The following is a 17589-nucleotide window of genomic DNA, read 5'->3' as shown; positions in this document are numbered from 1 at the left end:
GCTCATGGCACAAGGATGCATATGGCGTGCACATCCCTTACCCGCGGGGCACAGCATGTACTTCCACTTGACGATGTAGGCATCTCCCATGTGAAGCTGCCCTCGGCTGGTGGCCGCCACAGAGCTGTACCCATGCTCAGCCACGTGCCAGGCCTCCACGGCCACGGTGCTCAGCTCGAAGGCTCGCGCGTCCTCCCCTTTCACCGTGCCGTGGCCACGCCCTACATCAACCCCCTCAAGCACCGTGCCCCCCGCCTGCGGCTGCACCACAGCCACGCCGCCACCTTCAGGCGAGGTATGAACCATATTTTCTATCGTTGCCATCGGGGAGGTAGGGCTGGTCGTCGTGATGCTGCTAATGTGCGGGCTCTGGGAATCACCCTCCTGTGTGGTGGGGGTGGGGGGTAAAAGCATGGGGGAAGGGTGGCAGGGTCACACGAGGCCAAACACGCGTGGCGTGGCACAAGCAAATTCACTCCTTGCAGTGAAATGCATTTATATTTACGTGATCTAACCCAAAAAACATATTCTGGATAATATTGGTTGCGAAAGCCTATGTTTTAAAATGCAATGCAATTCTATGTAGAGGCATGATTTGTTCTCATGGTTAAAATCATTGAAGAAAAGAGACAAATTATAAGAGCATAATTTCCACAGTCTGATAGCAGGCAAGCTGATAAAATAGAGGTATGGAAAGGTAAGGAGGTAAAGAAAGGGAGTAAAGCAAGAGACTCTGAGAAGAACAGAGTGCATTTTCAAACACAAAAGCTTCTTTTTCATGACTTTCCCCTCACACTTCTAAGCTAAAAAAAACTTCACATGTCGCAATATTTTCCATAAACTTGAAAACTACAGCTATTCAACATATACAACCAATAATTTGACAACGAGCGTATTTCTGGGAGGCTTTAAATGAGAACGACAGCACAATAACTTTATTTATTTCACCTTTATTTAACCAGGTAAAAAAAAACATTGAGGTTAAAAAGCATTAAAATGAAGGGGGGCAAAACAAGAAAAGGGTTATACAAGGGAAGTAAGAGATATAGGAAGAAGTGAAAGCAAGGGCATCCGGTTGAGAGATGGACTGTTAGAGGGGTTGGATAAAATGGTGGCAGAGAAAAATAAAACTGTCAGGTCAGAAAGGACTGAAGCCGTAACCAGGAGAGGTATGTGGGAACAGAAGAGAAGGTAAAGGGGAGTTGAGGAGATATAGAAGGGAAGATAGAAGTTGAGGAGAGAGGGGCAAGCGAAGAGAGAGAGAAATATGCGAGGCAATGACAAAAACAAAGAGAGACACGGAGAGGAGGGATTAATACACTTAGCAAATACGCAGGCAGCATATTCCACCTTCAGTTCATCGCCATTTTTCTTGGGTGGCTTCATTGCATCTGCCCAGTCCAAGAACTTCTCCTTGAAAAGAACCGTCTCATTGTGCTGTGTCAGGCGTCCAAAAATGGACCACTCAGGGCGCCCCTCCCCCATCCTGCCCGAAAAAACACAAAGCATGCGCATCATTGCTCACAGGTGAAAGCTACATTTTGGGCATTCCAAAATAGGTGCTAAGAAAACTGTCAAATCCATAGGAAAGATGTTTCTATACTCTTTGGTTCTTTCGGTAAAGTCACGGAGGCAGAAAAATAAAATAAAATACATCACAACGTTTCGACCGCAACACAAGCGGTCGTCCTCTGGCAGAAAAAAATTATCCAGCAGTGGAACTACTGAACCAGCGAGAGAGCTGTTACAACAAGAGGTTATTTATGTGGCGATGGGCAAGCAAGTGTGGTCTGAGCTGGAAAGGAATTCCATCCCCGGACGCAAGCACGTCAGTTGTGTTAATGGGGGACTTTACCGAAAGAACTAAGAGTATTAATGGGGGACATTAGGGAGAGAGAGATTAGGGAGAGAGATGAGCATGAAATGAGCTTCCGTCACTGCATACGAATATCGTCCCCGCATATGCGCACAACAGCAGTGTTAATGGGAGATTAGCACTATGTTGATGGGAGAGATTAGGCAGAGAGATTAGGGGGATTAGCAGGTTAATGTCATGTCTATGTGTAACACAAGCTGCGGCGCTACCTACGTGCCTTTACCGAAAGAACCAAAGAGTATGGATTCCTGCAGTCACGAAAGCTTCAAATCAAGAAAAGATGTTTCTGTTACAGTAGTCTGCTTAGCTGCTAGGCAGTGTTTAATTTACCACATAATCCTAATGCCTAGCCGTGATGAAATACATTGACATCTAAAAACACTATACAGAACAGATGAACGTAGGCCCCCGTAAATCCTTTGCTCCTCCCACGGCCCCCAGGGACCGTAAAAAGTGCATGACGTACCGTGGAATGTCACTGCCAAGTGGATTGATACGGCAGGTGTTGTAATCATAGGGGCCAAGCCAAAGCTGCTTTGCGAGTTGGAAGGCCACCTTGCGCTGAGCCAGCGTCACCTCCTTGCCGTGCCATACGTACACCTCACTCCCAAAGTCAAACACCACCACCTGGCGGTACAAGCCCAGGGGGTGAGATAAGATGCTCATGTTACACGAGGGTGGCTGAGGCATTGGTAAATATATGTGTATACTGAAGAATGCCCAGACACCATCAAAGGCTGTAGAGAAGGGTTAGTCACATGTAACGTCTCTTCAAGTTGCGCCTTTTAGTGTACGTTCACATTCTTGATTCATTTCAATTCCTCTGTCATAATGGATAAATGTCATGAATTGTAAGGATTCAGAATATTTAGAAATTATAGCATTCAGTAGCATATACAAAGAGGTATATGGTAGGGCAATTTTTTTTGGAAAATCAGTGGTATTAATTTTAAATGGTCTAGAACTATGATGGGCTGAGATGACACCAGGCCAGAATTTGAACTTGTATCAGTCCATATTGTAAAAAAATACATACATTTCCTAGAATGCTATAAAGCTCTTCATTATATTTAGTTTTTTCCACATTACCTTTCCTCTGTTACCTGTTTCTCAGAAATTCTGCTTCTCCCTGTTCAAAAGCTGCCCATACCATAATCCAACAAAACTTTCACAACGTATTTTTTTTGTAAAGTTATGCACAACTGCTGTCCTTAAGTGGTTATACAGATATATATCCTGAGAACTCCTCTTCCCACTAAGTTTATTAACTACATACAACCAACTTGTCCTCAATTTTTCACTGTGACATAGCACCGATGCCAACCGCACGCAGTTGATATATGGTACTTCCAGTAGGAGCTACACATAGACGAAGCGGCAAAGTTTGGGGGTACTCACGTCGCAGGGATTGAGCATGGTGCAGCGCGGCACCTTGCCCCAGCACTCGTCATCCGGCACCAGCCGCTCCCCCTGCAGCCGGAATGCACAGTTGGTGGCCACCACGTCATTCTCGTACTGCTCGTCCTCCTCAGGGGGGCCCGTACCTGCATGCCGCACACGCACAAGATGCTCTACCAAAGGCCATGCGACATCTGCTCTACCACTCATTGTCTGCACTTAACATCATTATTATTAAGAAGCGTGTTTACCCAAGAAAGGCCCATCGAGTCCCAAGACTGTTTTGCAGGAAGGTCCTGCAAAGCTTTTTTTGCAAAAAGGGGGCAATGTTGAAATGTGCAATCCCAATTGAGTAATTTGCATCTCATTTTTTGGCGGAGATATTTGACCAAAACTAGATACGTAATTTTGTTTTTCTTTGGGAAGAAACTGGGAGAACCTGGAGGAAACCAATGAGAAACAGGGGGAGAACATTGAAACTCGGCACAGAAAGGTGCTCGAGTCTGAAATCGAACCCAGATGCTTCTGGCTGTGAGGCCCAAGTGGTGCCACTTCGCCACCCTGCCACCCACAACATGCAGTATGTTTGGTGTGTAGTGTACATGCAGTGCGCTTGTGTTTGCTGTGCAGTGTCGAGTGCCTGCTGGAAGTGTACTGTTTGCACACGCCGTGCGGTGTGTGCGCCCAGTTTTGTCTACGCCAGGCCAGGTACCTTTATAAGAAACGCGGCCGCCGAGCAGGTCCCAGAAGCTGCGGGCACGGTTGCTGCCACAGTTAATACCCTCCTCGATGATGGTGATGCTGCTTGCTCGGCAGCCCAAGTCTCGCTTGGTTTGGATGTACGTCGCCAAGTCACTCGCCTGCACCAGCAGAGGAATATGCAAAACATGTTCTGTCGGCAAAACTATTTTGAAAATATATGCCATTTTCACCTGTTAATTTTCTACTTTCAATAAAGATCTAACCAGGGCTAAATATTTCTCACTTGATACTCTTTGGTTCTTTCGGTGAAGTCGCGCAGGTAGAAAAAATAATAGATCACGACGTTTCGATCGCAACACAAGTGACCGTCTTCAGGTGATGGGCATATTGGCTTAGCTATCTCTTTTCTTTAGGTATCGATTATATCATTATGGTCACGCTGAATTTTATGGTAGATTTCATATTATACATCACCAACTTTGCAACTTAAAAAATTGTTCAAATCTAGTTTGGATCATCATTATTATCATTATGCGCTGTTTACCCAGTAAAGCCTCAACGAGTCTCAGGAGGGGGCAATGTTGCTGTGTGTAATCCCAATTGAGTACTTTGATAGTAAATTTTCAACATGGCAATATTATTCCAGTACTAGTCACATTGTGTTTTTAAAGCTATGAAAGGAATACAAGGAACCTGGAGGAAACCCATGCAGAACAAGGGTAGAACATATTTTTTGGTTCTTTCGGTAAAGTCACGTATATGGAATTTTTTTTTTTAATAAAAAACAAAAAACTCACGACGTTTCGATCGCAACACAAGTGGTCGTGTTTGTGTATACCACTTATGGCTCACAGCAAGAAGGGCCTTTGTTTGATTCATGCCTCGAGCGTTTTGCTGTTTGGAGTTTGTATGTTCTACCCTTAAATTTTGACTTCAAACTTTCATGACAAGATTCCTGACATGCAATATCCCGGTGTCTACAAAATGAGCTGCATCTGCGGCAGCAGTTACATTGGGGAAACTAAGCGACATGTCTCGGACCGTGTTCGTGAACATAAGGCAGATTTGAAACATGGTAGGACCAGTACTTCTGCCGTAGCTGATCATTATTTTAATGCGGCTGGCTCACACGAAATTGATTTCTCTAAAACGATGGTACTTTGCAAGCCTACTGGCTATCAACAAAGATTCGTTCATGAAGCCATCCACATATAGAGACACAGACACAATTTCAACCGAGAAGTCGGTTATAAACTTAGCAATCATTAAAAAGATGTCATCAACCACTTTTGATCATGACTTGATTTGTAATTTCTTGTCAACCTCCACCGTCAGCGGTGTGGATATGTGGAGCGAGGTGCAATGCCCCCCATGTCTACCCTCTTTCTCTCCCCCCTCTCTCCCCCCATTTCTCCCCCCTCTCTCCCCCCTCTCTCCCGATCTCTACCCCTTCTCTCTCCCATCTCTACCCCCCCTCTCTCTCCCCCTGTCTCTGCCCCCTCTCTCTCCCTGTCTCTGCCCCCTCTCTCTTCTACTATCTCTGCCCCCTCTCTCTTCTACAATCTCTGCCCCCTCTCTCTTCCCCTAGCTCTTCCCCCTCTCAATCCCCCTTTGTCTTTTCCTGCATTAGCATTGGCTGCCCCGCCCATGCTTCTGACACACTTGGACTGCGCCCTCTCGCCAGTGCCCCGCCCACTCACAGCTTTGGCTCGTCTGCGCCCATTTCAAACCTTTATAAACAGTTGCAGTTGGAGGCTTGCCCCCCCCCCCCCTTTTCTCTCCGCCTGATGACGACCGCTTGTGTTGCGATAGAAACATCGTGAGTTTTTGGTTTTGATGAATTTTTTATTTATTACTTTTATTTTATTATTTTCCATCTACGTGACTTTACCGAAAGAACCAAAGAATATGAATTCCTGCAGTCACAAAAGTTTTAAGTCAAGATTTAAGGGTAGAACATACAAACTCCAAACAGAAAGACGCTGGAGTCATGAATCAAACAAAGGCCCTCCTTGCTGTGAGCCATATAAGTGGCATACATAATAACTGTTAGTCTAAATCTGAATAAGTGACAGCACACTGCCAAACACTGACAGCGAGCCATGACAACATACCACATACCTTCGCTTTTTCAATGACATTGGCAAACTCCCCGATCCAGAGGTAGCAATGCTGGTGCGTGAGCAGGAGGAAGCAGTCTCCACTGTTGAGGGAAATAGCTCGAGGCTCCACAAGCCTGGTCTGGACATGTCTCCGGCCTTCACATGCAGTAGCAATAACAACAGCAGCAAAGTGATTCACCGGTAAGTGATGGGACGACACCACGGCTTACTTTCCGGTCTGTGTGCAAAGTGAGGCAATGTGGAGTAGTGAAGATACACTAGCACTAAGTCGAGAGACGTACCCTGATGTTACAGATACATACATTACAGGATAACAGATCAGTCTACCACACTCCGCACTATACTACTACCTTGCTTTGTTTTAGTTGTCCAAAAAACGACTTCACCTCTTGGTCATTATTAGGAGTTGTTCCCACTTTTGACAACAGCCTCCTTCAAAGGGACCTCGACACTGACTCCCACAGGTACAAAATCACCCTGAATGTGCACCACCTCATTGGGTCTCAGGAATTAAGCTGGGTTGAGTCTGTGTGGTACTTGGTTGGTAAAATGCCTTCGAATTGGCTAGGGTTGCAAGATAACCAGGAGATGGCAGTTTAACAAAATAATGAATCTATCTGTATGGACCTTTGAGTGTTATGCCCCATCACGTGCTATTTTTTTTCTCAGTTACTCGAGTTTCCTCCCACAAGCCAAACATCCCAATGCACGACTCTCTTGATAGGCAGTTCAAGACTCAAGTGAGGCTTTCCTGGACACATAAAAGGAATTACCAGTGTCAATGCCAAGCCCAGACCTGATATACCCAAGAATCATCAGCAGATCTTTACATTATCATAACACACTTTGATGAATATGCATCTATAACATGACCAATAAAGTGCAATGTCTAGATTACACACTGTCATTGATCTGTATCAGATGCATCTGTACTTGATAGGAGTCCCAATGGTACAGCAATGGAAACAGTGATCTAATTTTTTTTTTTTAATGTTGGAACCAAAGGATATCCATCACACACCATTAGCTTCTGGGGGAATATCTCTGACTCGTGATCAAAGATTTGCCTTGGCTTATCCGCAAATATAAAAGTCAAGGATTTCAAGTGGAGTCCCTTAAACTTTAACATTTCCAAATACAGTTTAAACAGAAGACAATTAAGATAAAAATCTAGTTCAGCAGATTGGAAACTTAGACTGGTTTTAAACGACATTTAAATGTGTTTAGAGAAACTAAATGATGCAGACGTTGTCAGAACTATAAATAATGAAATAACTAACATTGCAATGGTTGGTGCATTGGAAGTTGTGGTAATGTAATTGTTATTAGTGATTGATAGTAATTGTTATTCAACTGTGCATGAAGTCAATTGGAAAAACATCTGCAGTGTTTTAGTTTAATCTGCCGTAGCATGCATGCACATTGAGGGTGACTGCATACTCATTTCCTTGAGTAATGCATCATCATTTATATGGTTATGGGACAGATTAACGACTTACACTGTTAAGTGCCATGAGTAATGAGTGAACTAGAATTATATGTATACAGTATATAAACACACTATTCACAAAAAAAGTACACACAACAGTGCTTATACATATATATATAAACCATTATGTAGGTTTGTTGGGTTAGATCACAAAAATATGTGTCATTAAACTCGTCACCACCCGACACAGCCAATTAGTAAAGTGTTACTAGTACAGCACACTGGTGTGTTGGAGAAAAAAATCCACAATATTTACAATCTGAGTACGACGTTTCGTTTGTAATTACAACTAGAATCATCAGGACAGCCAGATGTATGGAGAAATCCTCGTGATGACGTCACTTGTGAGCCCTTCACGTGTGAAGGGGTGGGATTAATGAATGCATATAAATGACAATGGGCATCCATTACCGGTTGGGTTATTCATATGGTAATCGACGTACATTATGCATGGACATTATGTATGCACATTGTTATTGTACCTCCTCTCATTTGTGTGCACTAAAATAGCAGTACCTATTGTATGGTTCTTTCAGTATAGTCACGTAGATAGAAAAAATTATTACAATAAAATAATACAAATAAAGTGAATAAAAATATCACAACGTTTCGATCGCATCGGTCGTCATCAGGAACAGGGAGGTTAGCCTCTGAGGGCAAGCTGTTTATAAAGGTTTAGAGATGGGCGGGGCAGCTAATGTTAATGTAGGAGAGGGCTCCGACACCGGCGGTAGGTCTACACCAATCAAAGAGCTGTTTATAAAGGTTTAGAGATGGGTGGGGGAGCTAATGTTAAAGTAGGAGAAAGCTCTGACACTACCAGTAGGTCTACACCAATCAAAGCATTGCACCTCGCTCCACACACCCACACTGCTGATGGTGGAGGCTGACAAGAAAACACAAATCAAGTCATGACCCAAAGTGGTTGATGACATCTTTCCAATGATTTCTCAGTCTATAACCTTCCTCTCGGTTGAAATTGTCTATGTGTCTGTATATATGGATTTATTCATGAACGAATCTTTGTTGATAGCCAGTAGGCTTACAAAGTACCATTGTCTTAGAGAAATCAATTTCGTGTAAGCCAGCCGCATTAAAGTAAATCTGCCTTATATTCACAGACACGGTCCGAGACATGTCGCTTAGTTTCCCCAATGTAACTGCTGCTGCAGGTACAGCTTAGTTTGTAGACACCGGGATACTGCATGTCAGGAATCTTGTCCCTCACATATGGGATCAGACCACGAATGTTATGCACTGTGTTAAATCGGACCTGGATCTTGTGTGTGTTCATGATTTTGGAAATATTTTTGGTTACCCCGGCTATGTATGGCAGGGTGATGTTTTGATTGGATCCTCAGTTGGCTCCTTCCTCACGGTTGGGATGATAGCTTTGCGGATTGTGTAGTCAGACTATCCATTCGTGTGCAATTTGTAAGGCCGCAGTGACACAGACCTATTTCTTTTTAAGATTATAATCCCTTGTTCATCATGACGTCCTTTTTACTTCTATGTCTCAACAGCATTATGGAGATCACATGACGTGAGGGTTCTGCCTTTGTAGTGAGGGTTATAAGTTTAAGCTGAGGAGGGGGGAGGAGGCGCCTCGCCCCCTCATATGGAGCGACGTCACTCGCTATAATGGGTGTCCATTTAGAGGACGTCACCTGTTCATGATTATTAATGAGGGGGGCTGGTCGACGTGGATTGACGTCACGCGCGGGACACACAGACATTCTTGGCTCATTATAGTAGTACATTTCAGCCACGCCCGAGCAGAATATCCATAAATGGGAGAGATCTGTCAACTTCCACTTCCATGGTGAACTGGATGTACACGTGTTTATACATATAAACATATGTGCAAATATTTTTAGTGTCAATGAGCACTGTAATTATCAACTTAATCACATTAATGTTGTATATGTTTAGCAGTTAAGGGACTGAATGTTATTTAAAGTAAAAAATGTACGGTTAAATTTAGTTGGCTGTGGTATCATGCCCATACAGTCAAAGATGAAATATCTCTGCTGTGTGTGTTTTAGTTTTGTATTTTTAACTTTTTCCCAACGTATGTAGCCAAACCATGCTAATTGGAGGTGCGGGGGAAGGACAACAAACTGAACACAAAAAGCAGTTCTAAAGAAAGTGGTTTTCAATCTAGATTTAAAAGTGAATAGCTCCAGTGGCCTCCTAATATCGGAAGACCGTTCCAGACGGCCGCAGAAGCGCATCTGAAAGCGTGCGATGCAGTGACCGTCTTTGTTTGATGGTTAGCCAAAAGCTGCTGCGAGGATGACCGGAGTTTGCGTGATGGTTTATGTATCGTCAGTTCATGAAAACACCTATTAACCAAATCCCCACGTTAAATCACCGTTCTTCTTGCTACCAGGCATTCACGCTGCTGGCGTGAGCTCGTGCTCTTACCCTTGACTTGCAGTAGCATGACTGGCTTGTAGGGCAGGGCACTGTTGTTGGAAGAGGGAGAGGCGGTGGCCACACTGCGCAGGTTCACGCTGCTGAAGTCTTCCTTGCTGGCCAGGCCGGCCAGCGCGGCGTCCGCAAGCCTCGAGTGCTTTGCCACTGAGCACACGCCGAGAGCAGGGGGGGTATTCAGCAGTGTTAATCACATGCAGATTAGAGACCTCTTCACCGCGCGGCCAAGGAACAAACACTGACCACCAAAACTCGGTGTGTTTTTCTGAAGCATATGTTAAGTATGCATTATTAGTCTTAAGCAACAGAGCAGAGACCATTTATATTCAGGAATGTACGAGTAAATCAGAACCCTCTTAAAAGCATTTAGAAGACAGGGTAGTCATTCCCATATGACACTTCTATTTAACATTAAAGTTTGTACATTAAATATCGAATGAATGTTTTACAGCAAAGGGAAATTGTATTATCATTAGATCCAGTGGCGGTGACACAGGAAATAGCTATGTGTGCTGTGCTGGTGTCACGGCCAACATTTTATAGATTACATTCAAATTACCTAAATGTTCCATACAGACCAGTGCCAGGTTCACCTTGTTCTGCACAGGGGCTCCCCTTAGCTCAACAATAGCTGTGCAATGGAATGGCTGAGATGAGATATGGTGCAAGGTGCATTGAGATGCTGGGGAATTTTAAGTGCTCTAGAAATTCCAAATCCTTTTTCCCACTGGGCTGAAAATGGAAATCCATTCAGTTGGTGTGAAAACATCCCCTCCCCACCAAGACAGCTCATTCACATTCCCTCCCTGAGCTGAAGGTTCCTAGCTCCCTTACCACCCTCCCCCCCTTCGAAACACATGCAAAACTCAACACTGAGTAAAATCAGACTCATCTTTGCTGCATTCCTTCAGTCTTTATGGCATCCTTCCTTTCTTGTATTGATACAATATCTATGCCATGTCACCATGTAAAATCAGGACAGTTTAAACCCGCTCAACAAATAATTTGATGAACAACCACTCAGTAGACAATGAAGCTAAGTGGAATGACTATGAGTTACTCAAAAGCTGTGAAATAGAAAAATGTGTGCAACCAAAATATTTTCTAAATTGCCTATTGCTCACAAGGTGCTAATTAAACTTGTAAAAAGTTCTGCATCCGTACGTTTCTGTGCGCGGAGGCGGTTGGCCTCGATCGTGGCCACATTGAGCCGCTGCTCTGTGTACTCGGTCTTGATGTCGTTTCTCTGGGCCAGAGCCTTGATGGGATTACGCGAGGCGGTCGTCCTGCGTGCAGGCCGCACCGATCGCCGGTGCTCTGACATGGCTGACAGCAGCCTGAGGCACACGCACATATGCACGCCACAAATCAGTTTCATCGTTCCATGACAATTCCCCACAAGTTACTCTCTGCTGTTATTTTTGTCTTGTGTCTGATTTGTGAACTTATCAATGCAATTCAGGTCAAAATCAATACGGTGGAACTCTGCTCTTCCAATTTGGTGTGGGGGGCATTGGACATGGGTCCTACTATCCGTGTTTATCTGAAAACTCGACTCCTCTAATCTGACGGCAAAGCGTGAATACACACGGATGATGGGATAAATGTCTCGCCACATCCACGTCACTCCTCGTATCCGAGTAACGGCTCGTATAAAAGATGGACATCCAGGAGGTAACTTAAAAGGTAATCGGGTCAGGTGAAGCACACAAAACCCTAGACGAATAGGATGTATATTCCACCAACTTCTACATCACTCCTTTTATCTTCGTGACTACGAGGCACTATACCTGCCATGGCAACGACTTTCAAGAGACTCCTATTTACCGTGCAACAACACATCATCATGATTACCATTATTATCATCATGAGCATGATCATCCTGACAAAGTAAAACAGTGGAAATCATCCCAACATGAGAGTAGCCTCCATATAGAAGTTGCTGTTGGGTGTGTATAATGGGGTCTTAGCTAACAGAAGTGTCAATGTTTTAAGGACACCTACCTAAAAGCTAGATAATCTAAGGCATCACACATCCCATTCAAAGGGTGAACAATCCAATAAGTAAATAAGAAAATTGTTTGCATTCAGAGTTTCCCTTAAATAGCTGTTGGATCAAGATAAAGGTACCACCTTGAAAGTGCAATATCGGTTCTTGTATAAACATTTTATTTACACTGGAAAACTCAATGTGTTAATGAGCTCCTTTTCACAGGTGTCAAGACTAAGCTGGGTAAGCAATGTTGGAAAATTAGAGGAAGTTACATAGGTAGATACATTTTTTTAAAATAACAAAAAATAAAAAAATAAATTGAAAAAAAGAAGTGTAGTTTAAAAAGAATACAAAGAAGACATAAATTACACTTGCAAATTCACAGTTGTCAAATCACAGTTGAAAGTCACGGTTGCAAATGTCAGAAATGCAAATTGCCCCAAGGGAAAATGCACCAGGATTTTACTGAAATGCCAGAGCATATAAACAGTTTTAATTTTTGGTCACTTCCCTATTTTCATGCATAAGAAGGTGAGAGTGAAAGATGAAGCATAGCATAGATTCATGTGCACACTAACACAACAAAACATTCCCTTTATCCATCACACTCTTATTCTGAAACTACATCGCGTAGGGGAAAAAGCATTAGCAATTTTTTTTTTACGTTATGCACGGATTACCACAGTAGCATAAGACACAAATAATATATCTAGGCTGCGAATAAAGTCTCCATGCAGTGCCAGGGCTCCCTATACTGTAAAGGTTTCTAACACTGATATTGCTGCATATATATTTTATATAACATGATATCGACCTCTGATTTTCACAAGGACACAGCTCATTGTCCCTAAAGAAAAATATGAGGTGGAATGGTAACGGTTTCATGGCATCGTGGAGCAGAGAAATTTACTGCGATGCCTTGAGTGTCATGTTCACCAAGCTTGCCATGTGAGAAACATAAAACAGGACATGGGCTGAGGATTCAAAGGGGAGAGGGGCCAGGATAATGTAAAAACAGCAGCTGAATGGTGATCAATGCACAACACGTGATGGAAATGCTAAAGATCATTCTTATCCTCAAAGCTAATGAATTACCAAAACATTTGATTGACTTACAAAGTAAATGCCTTCGTTTCCTTTCATTGTTATGAAGCACAATAAGCTACACGCGTGTTCAATGCCTATAATCGTAACTGCTGTCCAGCTTGAGCATGCTGTGTTGGCTGTGTTTTCGAGCAAGACACAGAAGACATTGTATATAGGCTGGAATAACCCAATGAGCTATGGAGCTCTTTTTCACAGGTGTGTAAGTCCAAGCTGGTCAGAAATGGTGGAAAATTTCCAGAGGAAGTCAACAAGAGAAGGGTAGTGGGTCACATAATGAAAACACACGGACAAAGAGAGCCGACAGAGCGGGTGCACAGACATTTTGAAATGTTTAATTTACTGATCCTGCCAAACAAAAGCAAAGATCCCCCGACTAGCTTTAACAGACTGTTGGGGCAAGGGCTGTGAGCAAGCACCTATGAAGGCCGGGACGGCACACGAAGGGGGTAGGTGGCCAGCACCACACCCGGCCGCCTTTGTCTCCCGAGTGAAGATGTTTGCACACCGGACCAGGCACTCATTGCGGCTGAGTCGACCTAGGGGAGGCCCAGGATCGTTTGAATATTCGCCACTGTTATTGCTTGCGAGTGGGAATCGGAACTCGGGTCACCGAGTCGCACAGAACTAACCGCGACACAACCCCTCCCCACTCCTGCCAACCAAACACACAAAACACATATGCTACGCATGGTATAAAAATGGCATGACTTGAGCCTAAATGCTCAATCAAGGGCCTGATTACCTGGGAGCTTCCGAGTCGTACAGAACATCCAAGTCCTCCTCGCGAATCTCCACGGCCACAGAGGATGTGGAGCTGCTGTAAAAGCGGCGAAAAGTCTCATCGTCGTCGGGCTGCAGCACCTCCTTCACAACCTCCTCGGTGACGCTCACCACTGCCGTCCGTGACTCCACTGAGCAAACATTGGCAGCAGCAAGGAACCTCGTGTCAATTCACGAATCGACGTAGGTTGTTCACATTCATTTAAACTTGGCACTGTCGTAAATATAGACGTAAATGCCACAGCGTTTCTTGGCAATTCGCAAAGTCCCAGGCAAATAAAATTGGTGGCTAAATCACTTATAACTGAATCTGTAATAGTTGCATTTCATGACATATCAAAGAAGAGGGATAATTAAAAAGAGAAAATCTTCCATTATAATATGTTAAAGCCCTAATATTGTGACATAATTTGTGTAATCATACTAAATAATAACTGTATCCTCATTGTCAATAACACCCAATTAATATAGTTTGATAATGGTATATCACGATCTACAGGGCTAATCAGTCCCTACTACAGTAATGCAGGCCTGAGACACTGGCACATCATAACAGGAAATTTGGTATTTATTCAGTTACATTATTTCAGGTTTACAGAGATCCTTGGAGGTGTTTTGTGAGTTTATTTGAATCACTACATACAACATGACAATGCTAAGCACATGACTTCTGCCAGCCATGGGAAGTTTGCATCCGTACACTGTTAGCTCAAATTCTTTACATGTAATGCACAACAGCAGCATTCAATGCCCAGATCACACATCACAACATAATTGCATATAACATGCTATATAGAAAGTCGTGGATAACAGGTTAGTCATATAATTCACCCACATGTACACTTGGTATTGATTTTATCCAGGAATGACTCCAGCTTGTCCAGTTTCTTATCGGATTCCATTGAATCCGAAGGAATAATTTCTAGAAAAACACACACGGACGAATATCAATGCCAGGCAAATATCAGCACAGTGAATTAAAAGTAAAGAGTTAACTAAAAATACATTTTCTAGTTCAAGATAAAATAGCGTTACCTACAAGGTGGTCTAGTGGGCAGAGCTGTGAACCAAAAGAGTATACTCTTTGGTTCTTTCGGTTAAGTCACGTAGGTATAAAATAAAATAAATCACGACATTTCGGGCGCAACAGAAGCGTCCGTCACCAGGTGGGACAACCACAGCAAGAAACAACTGAATCTGCATGTCATTGTTTCTTGCTGTGGTTGTCCCACCTGGTGACGGACGCTTGTGTTGCGCCCGGAACGTCGTGATTTAATCTATTTTATTTTGTACGTGACTTTACCGAAAGAACCAACAAGTATGGATACCTGCAGTCACGAAAACTTAAAATCTAGATTGAACCAGAAGAGTATTTTGCCAGCGGTGGGGATGTATCACATTATTTATTATCCCAAAACAACCTTCTGACTTGGTACACGTGAATGTGGAGGTGTGGTGTCTCACCCGTCTCGGGCTTGCTGATGGCTGACTCGGCCGCCTTAGATCGTGGGGTCAAGGGGTCAGGCAAGGATGACACCAGACCTGCATGGACCGCCACCAACAGGATGCATGAAGCACTTGGTTGGAAAAAGTCACATTTTTGTTTGAATACTTTGAGAACATAAAGATAAAATGTTGCGGCTTGTGCCACAACATGTGTACATGGGGAGAGACAAAACCATGCCCATCTTTGTCACAAACCGAGTTTGTTTTATGTAATTCTCAGTGGGTGTGGTGTCCTTCAAGCATATAAAATATCCTTGTTAATAGGAATTATTTATAAGAAGACAACGTAAATTTATATATTTCTTCAGCCAGGAATGAACAAGTACTGGCGAGTTGCTTGAAACATAGTCTGTTGGTCTCCTGGAAGCAAGTTAAGGCATTGATACTAAAACATTGATTTATTTTCTTAGAGAAACATAAGGCACACTTTATAATATTTGTACATTTGTTTTGTATCCCAACGGAAACTTTATTATTACTTGCATGTGTATAAATTTGCACTGGGTATTTCAGTTAACAATGTCGGGGGAAAGAGTCAAAAGCCACGCAGTTAAGACAATGATCTCCTTGGTATGCTGGCTTCAGCATAATTCTGTCAGCACGAAAAAAAAATCTGAAAGCAAAGGTCAAGAGGTCATCAAGACAACTGCCAGTGACGCCACCACACCTAGCCATTACTTCCTTCTTTACGATATATCCTGCAGTTGCATTGCCAATATAAATCCTCCTGATTTTGCTATTACAGTATTATTGCCTTGGTATATATGTGGTTGTAAGGGGTTAAAAAAATAGTGTGTGCACAGCCATGTGGAGACAGGGTTCTTCAATAAAGCATTCCTACAGGGAAGTCCCCGTTAAAAGTATTTCACGGGATCTGCATTTTGAGGCAGGGTTTATGAATCATGAAATTGAAAAGTCTTGAGATTTATGCCCTCCTTTATAAATTACAAAATATATACTGAAGACTATGGGCGATGACACTGGTATGCAATGCCCTCATGCACCAAATTGTATTAGTAGCAACAGGGTATTATGATTACATTGAGGCACGGTTCTGCAGTGGCAGTGTCCGATGCACAATTTGAAAGTCATATGTTGGTCAACTACAATGTCAGCCCACCACGCCTCTGGGTGAGAAGTTACCAATGACTGTCCTATGAATAGACTGCACTTTCCATGAGAATGTAGACTTGCTACCCCTGGCTCGAAACTTTAAACACGTGTGAACCGTTGGTCCTGGGTACGGCATGGCATCCTCACTTAAACGAATTGGCACTTGCCTTTCTTAACCATGCGGCCAGCAACCGTGAACTGCACGGAGTCGTTGGCAGCACCTGCACCCCGCACTTGCCACGCCATTTCACTTTCGCTTATCAGGGCTTTCCGCTCCGAGATGGACATCTTTGAATCAGCCTCCAGCCCCAGTTTCTGAACAAGCAGAAAAAAATAGAAACGATTCGTTACAAATGTAATGTATGTATGCATTTTGATCTTCTTTCACAATGTACATAGCCAACTGTGCTAATCAGAGTTGTGGATCACAACAGTTCTGCTCAAAATTGTGACCATGGTGGGCCTCAATGGGTTTTAATCTAGAATACACATCACATGCATGGTAAGTGAAATTAACGAATGGAAGGGCCTACTTAGAAGCTAATTAGAGGCAGGCTGGACCTTGACTGGTCATTGCATAGAAGAGGCTGGTCACTGGATAGGAGAATGACTGTACCACCACCGGCATAACAGCTCTTACATGTGGAGCCAATATATCTTGTTTTAATATTTATCGTTACATATTTCTAATCATTTCTAAGTTTATTTTTTGAACAAAAACATTCTTCCCAGCCAAATTCAAGAATCTAGCAAAACCATGAAGATCAGTGTATTTGTCCATGACAAAAGAGCCCAGACTTACTCTTATTAAAACATGAGCTCTAAAATGTCTGGAAAAAACTGTGCACCAAATAGATCATCTTCGGCCATGATCTACCCACTGCTGGATGAGGGCCTCCCCAAGCCATTGCCATGTCTCACAGTCTCGTGATTCAAAAATCGATCTGCTCCCTGCATACAAGCCGATTTCATCACTCCATCTGCACGGCAAATACTCTCTCAGGCGTATTCCCTCTTTTTTCTGCCTCTGCATCATTAGTCTGAACCACAGGCAATCATTGCTTCC

The 17589-nt window shown here is 43.3% G+C and overlaps 1 protein-coding gene across 9 annotated transcripts in view; it reads right to left on the bottom strand.

Annotated features, from left to right (window-relative positions):
* The window catches only part of LOC144736511 (supervillin-like), a 144101-nt gene that overhangs the window by 9615 nt on the left and 116897 nt on the right, over positions 1-17589 (bottom strand). For all 9 annotated transcript variants that reach the window (XM_078619094.1, XM_078619388.1, XM_078619467.1 and 6 more), the window contains 12 exons: positions 16691-16838; positions 15369-15446; positions 14740-14826; positions 13867-14035; positions 11189-11361; positions 10016-10171; positions 6098-6234; positions 3987-4134; positions 3275-3420; positions 2343-2503; positions 1351-1486; positions 42-384 (listed from right to left, as the gene is read on the bottom strand). In XM_078619094.1, the coding sequence (XP_078475220.1) occupies positions 42-384; positions 1351-1486; positions 2343-2503; positions 3275-3420; positions 3987-4134; positions 6098-6234; positions 10016-10171; positions 11189-11361; positions 13867-14035; positions 14740-14826; positions 15369-15446; positions 16691-16838 (1882 nt within the window). The remainder of the gene's footprint in view (positions 1-41; positions 385-1350; positions 1487-2342; positions 2504-3274; positions 3421-3986; positions 4135-6097; positions 6235-10015; positions 10172-11188; positions 11362-13866; positions 14036-14739; positions 14827-15368; positions 15447-16690; positions 16839-17589) is intronic.

The sequence above is a fragment of the Lampetra planeri genome, chromosome 1 (assembly GCF_965212315.1).
Source record: "Lampetra planeri chromosome 1, kcLamPlan1.2.h2, whole genome shotgun sequence".
In the NCBI taxonomy this organism is placed as follows: domain Eukaryota; kingdom Metazoa; phylum Chordata; class Hyperoartia; order Petromyzontiformes; family Petromyzontidae; genus Lampetra; species Lampetra planeri.
The sequence above is the reverse complement of the archived record's forward strand: the minus strand, read 5'-3'. Positions and strand labels throughout refer to the sequence as shown.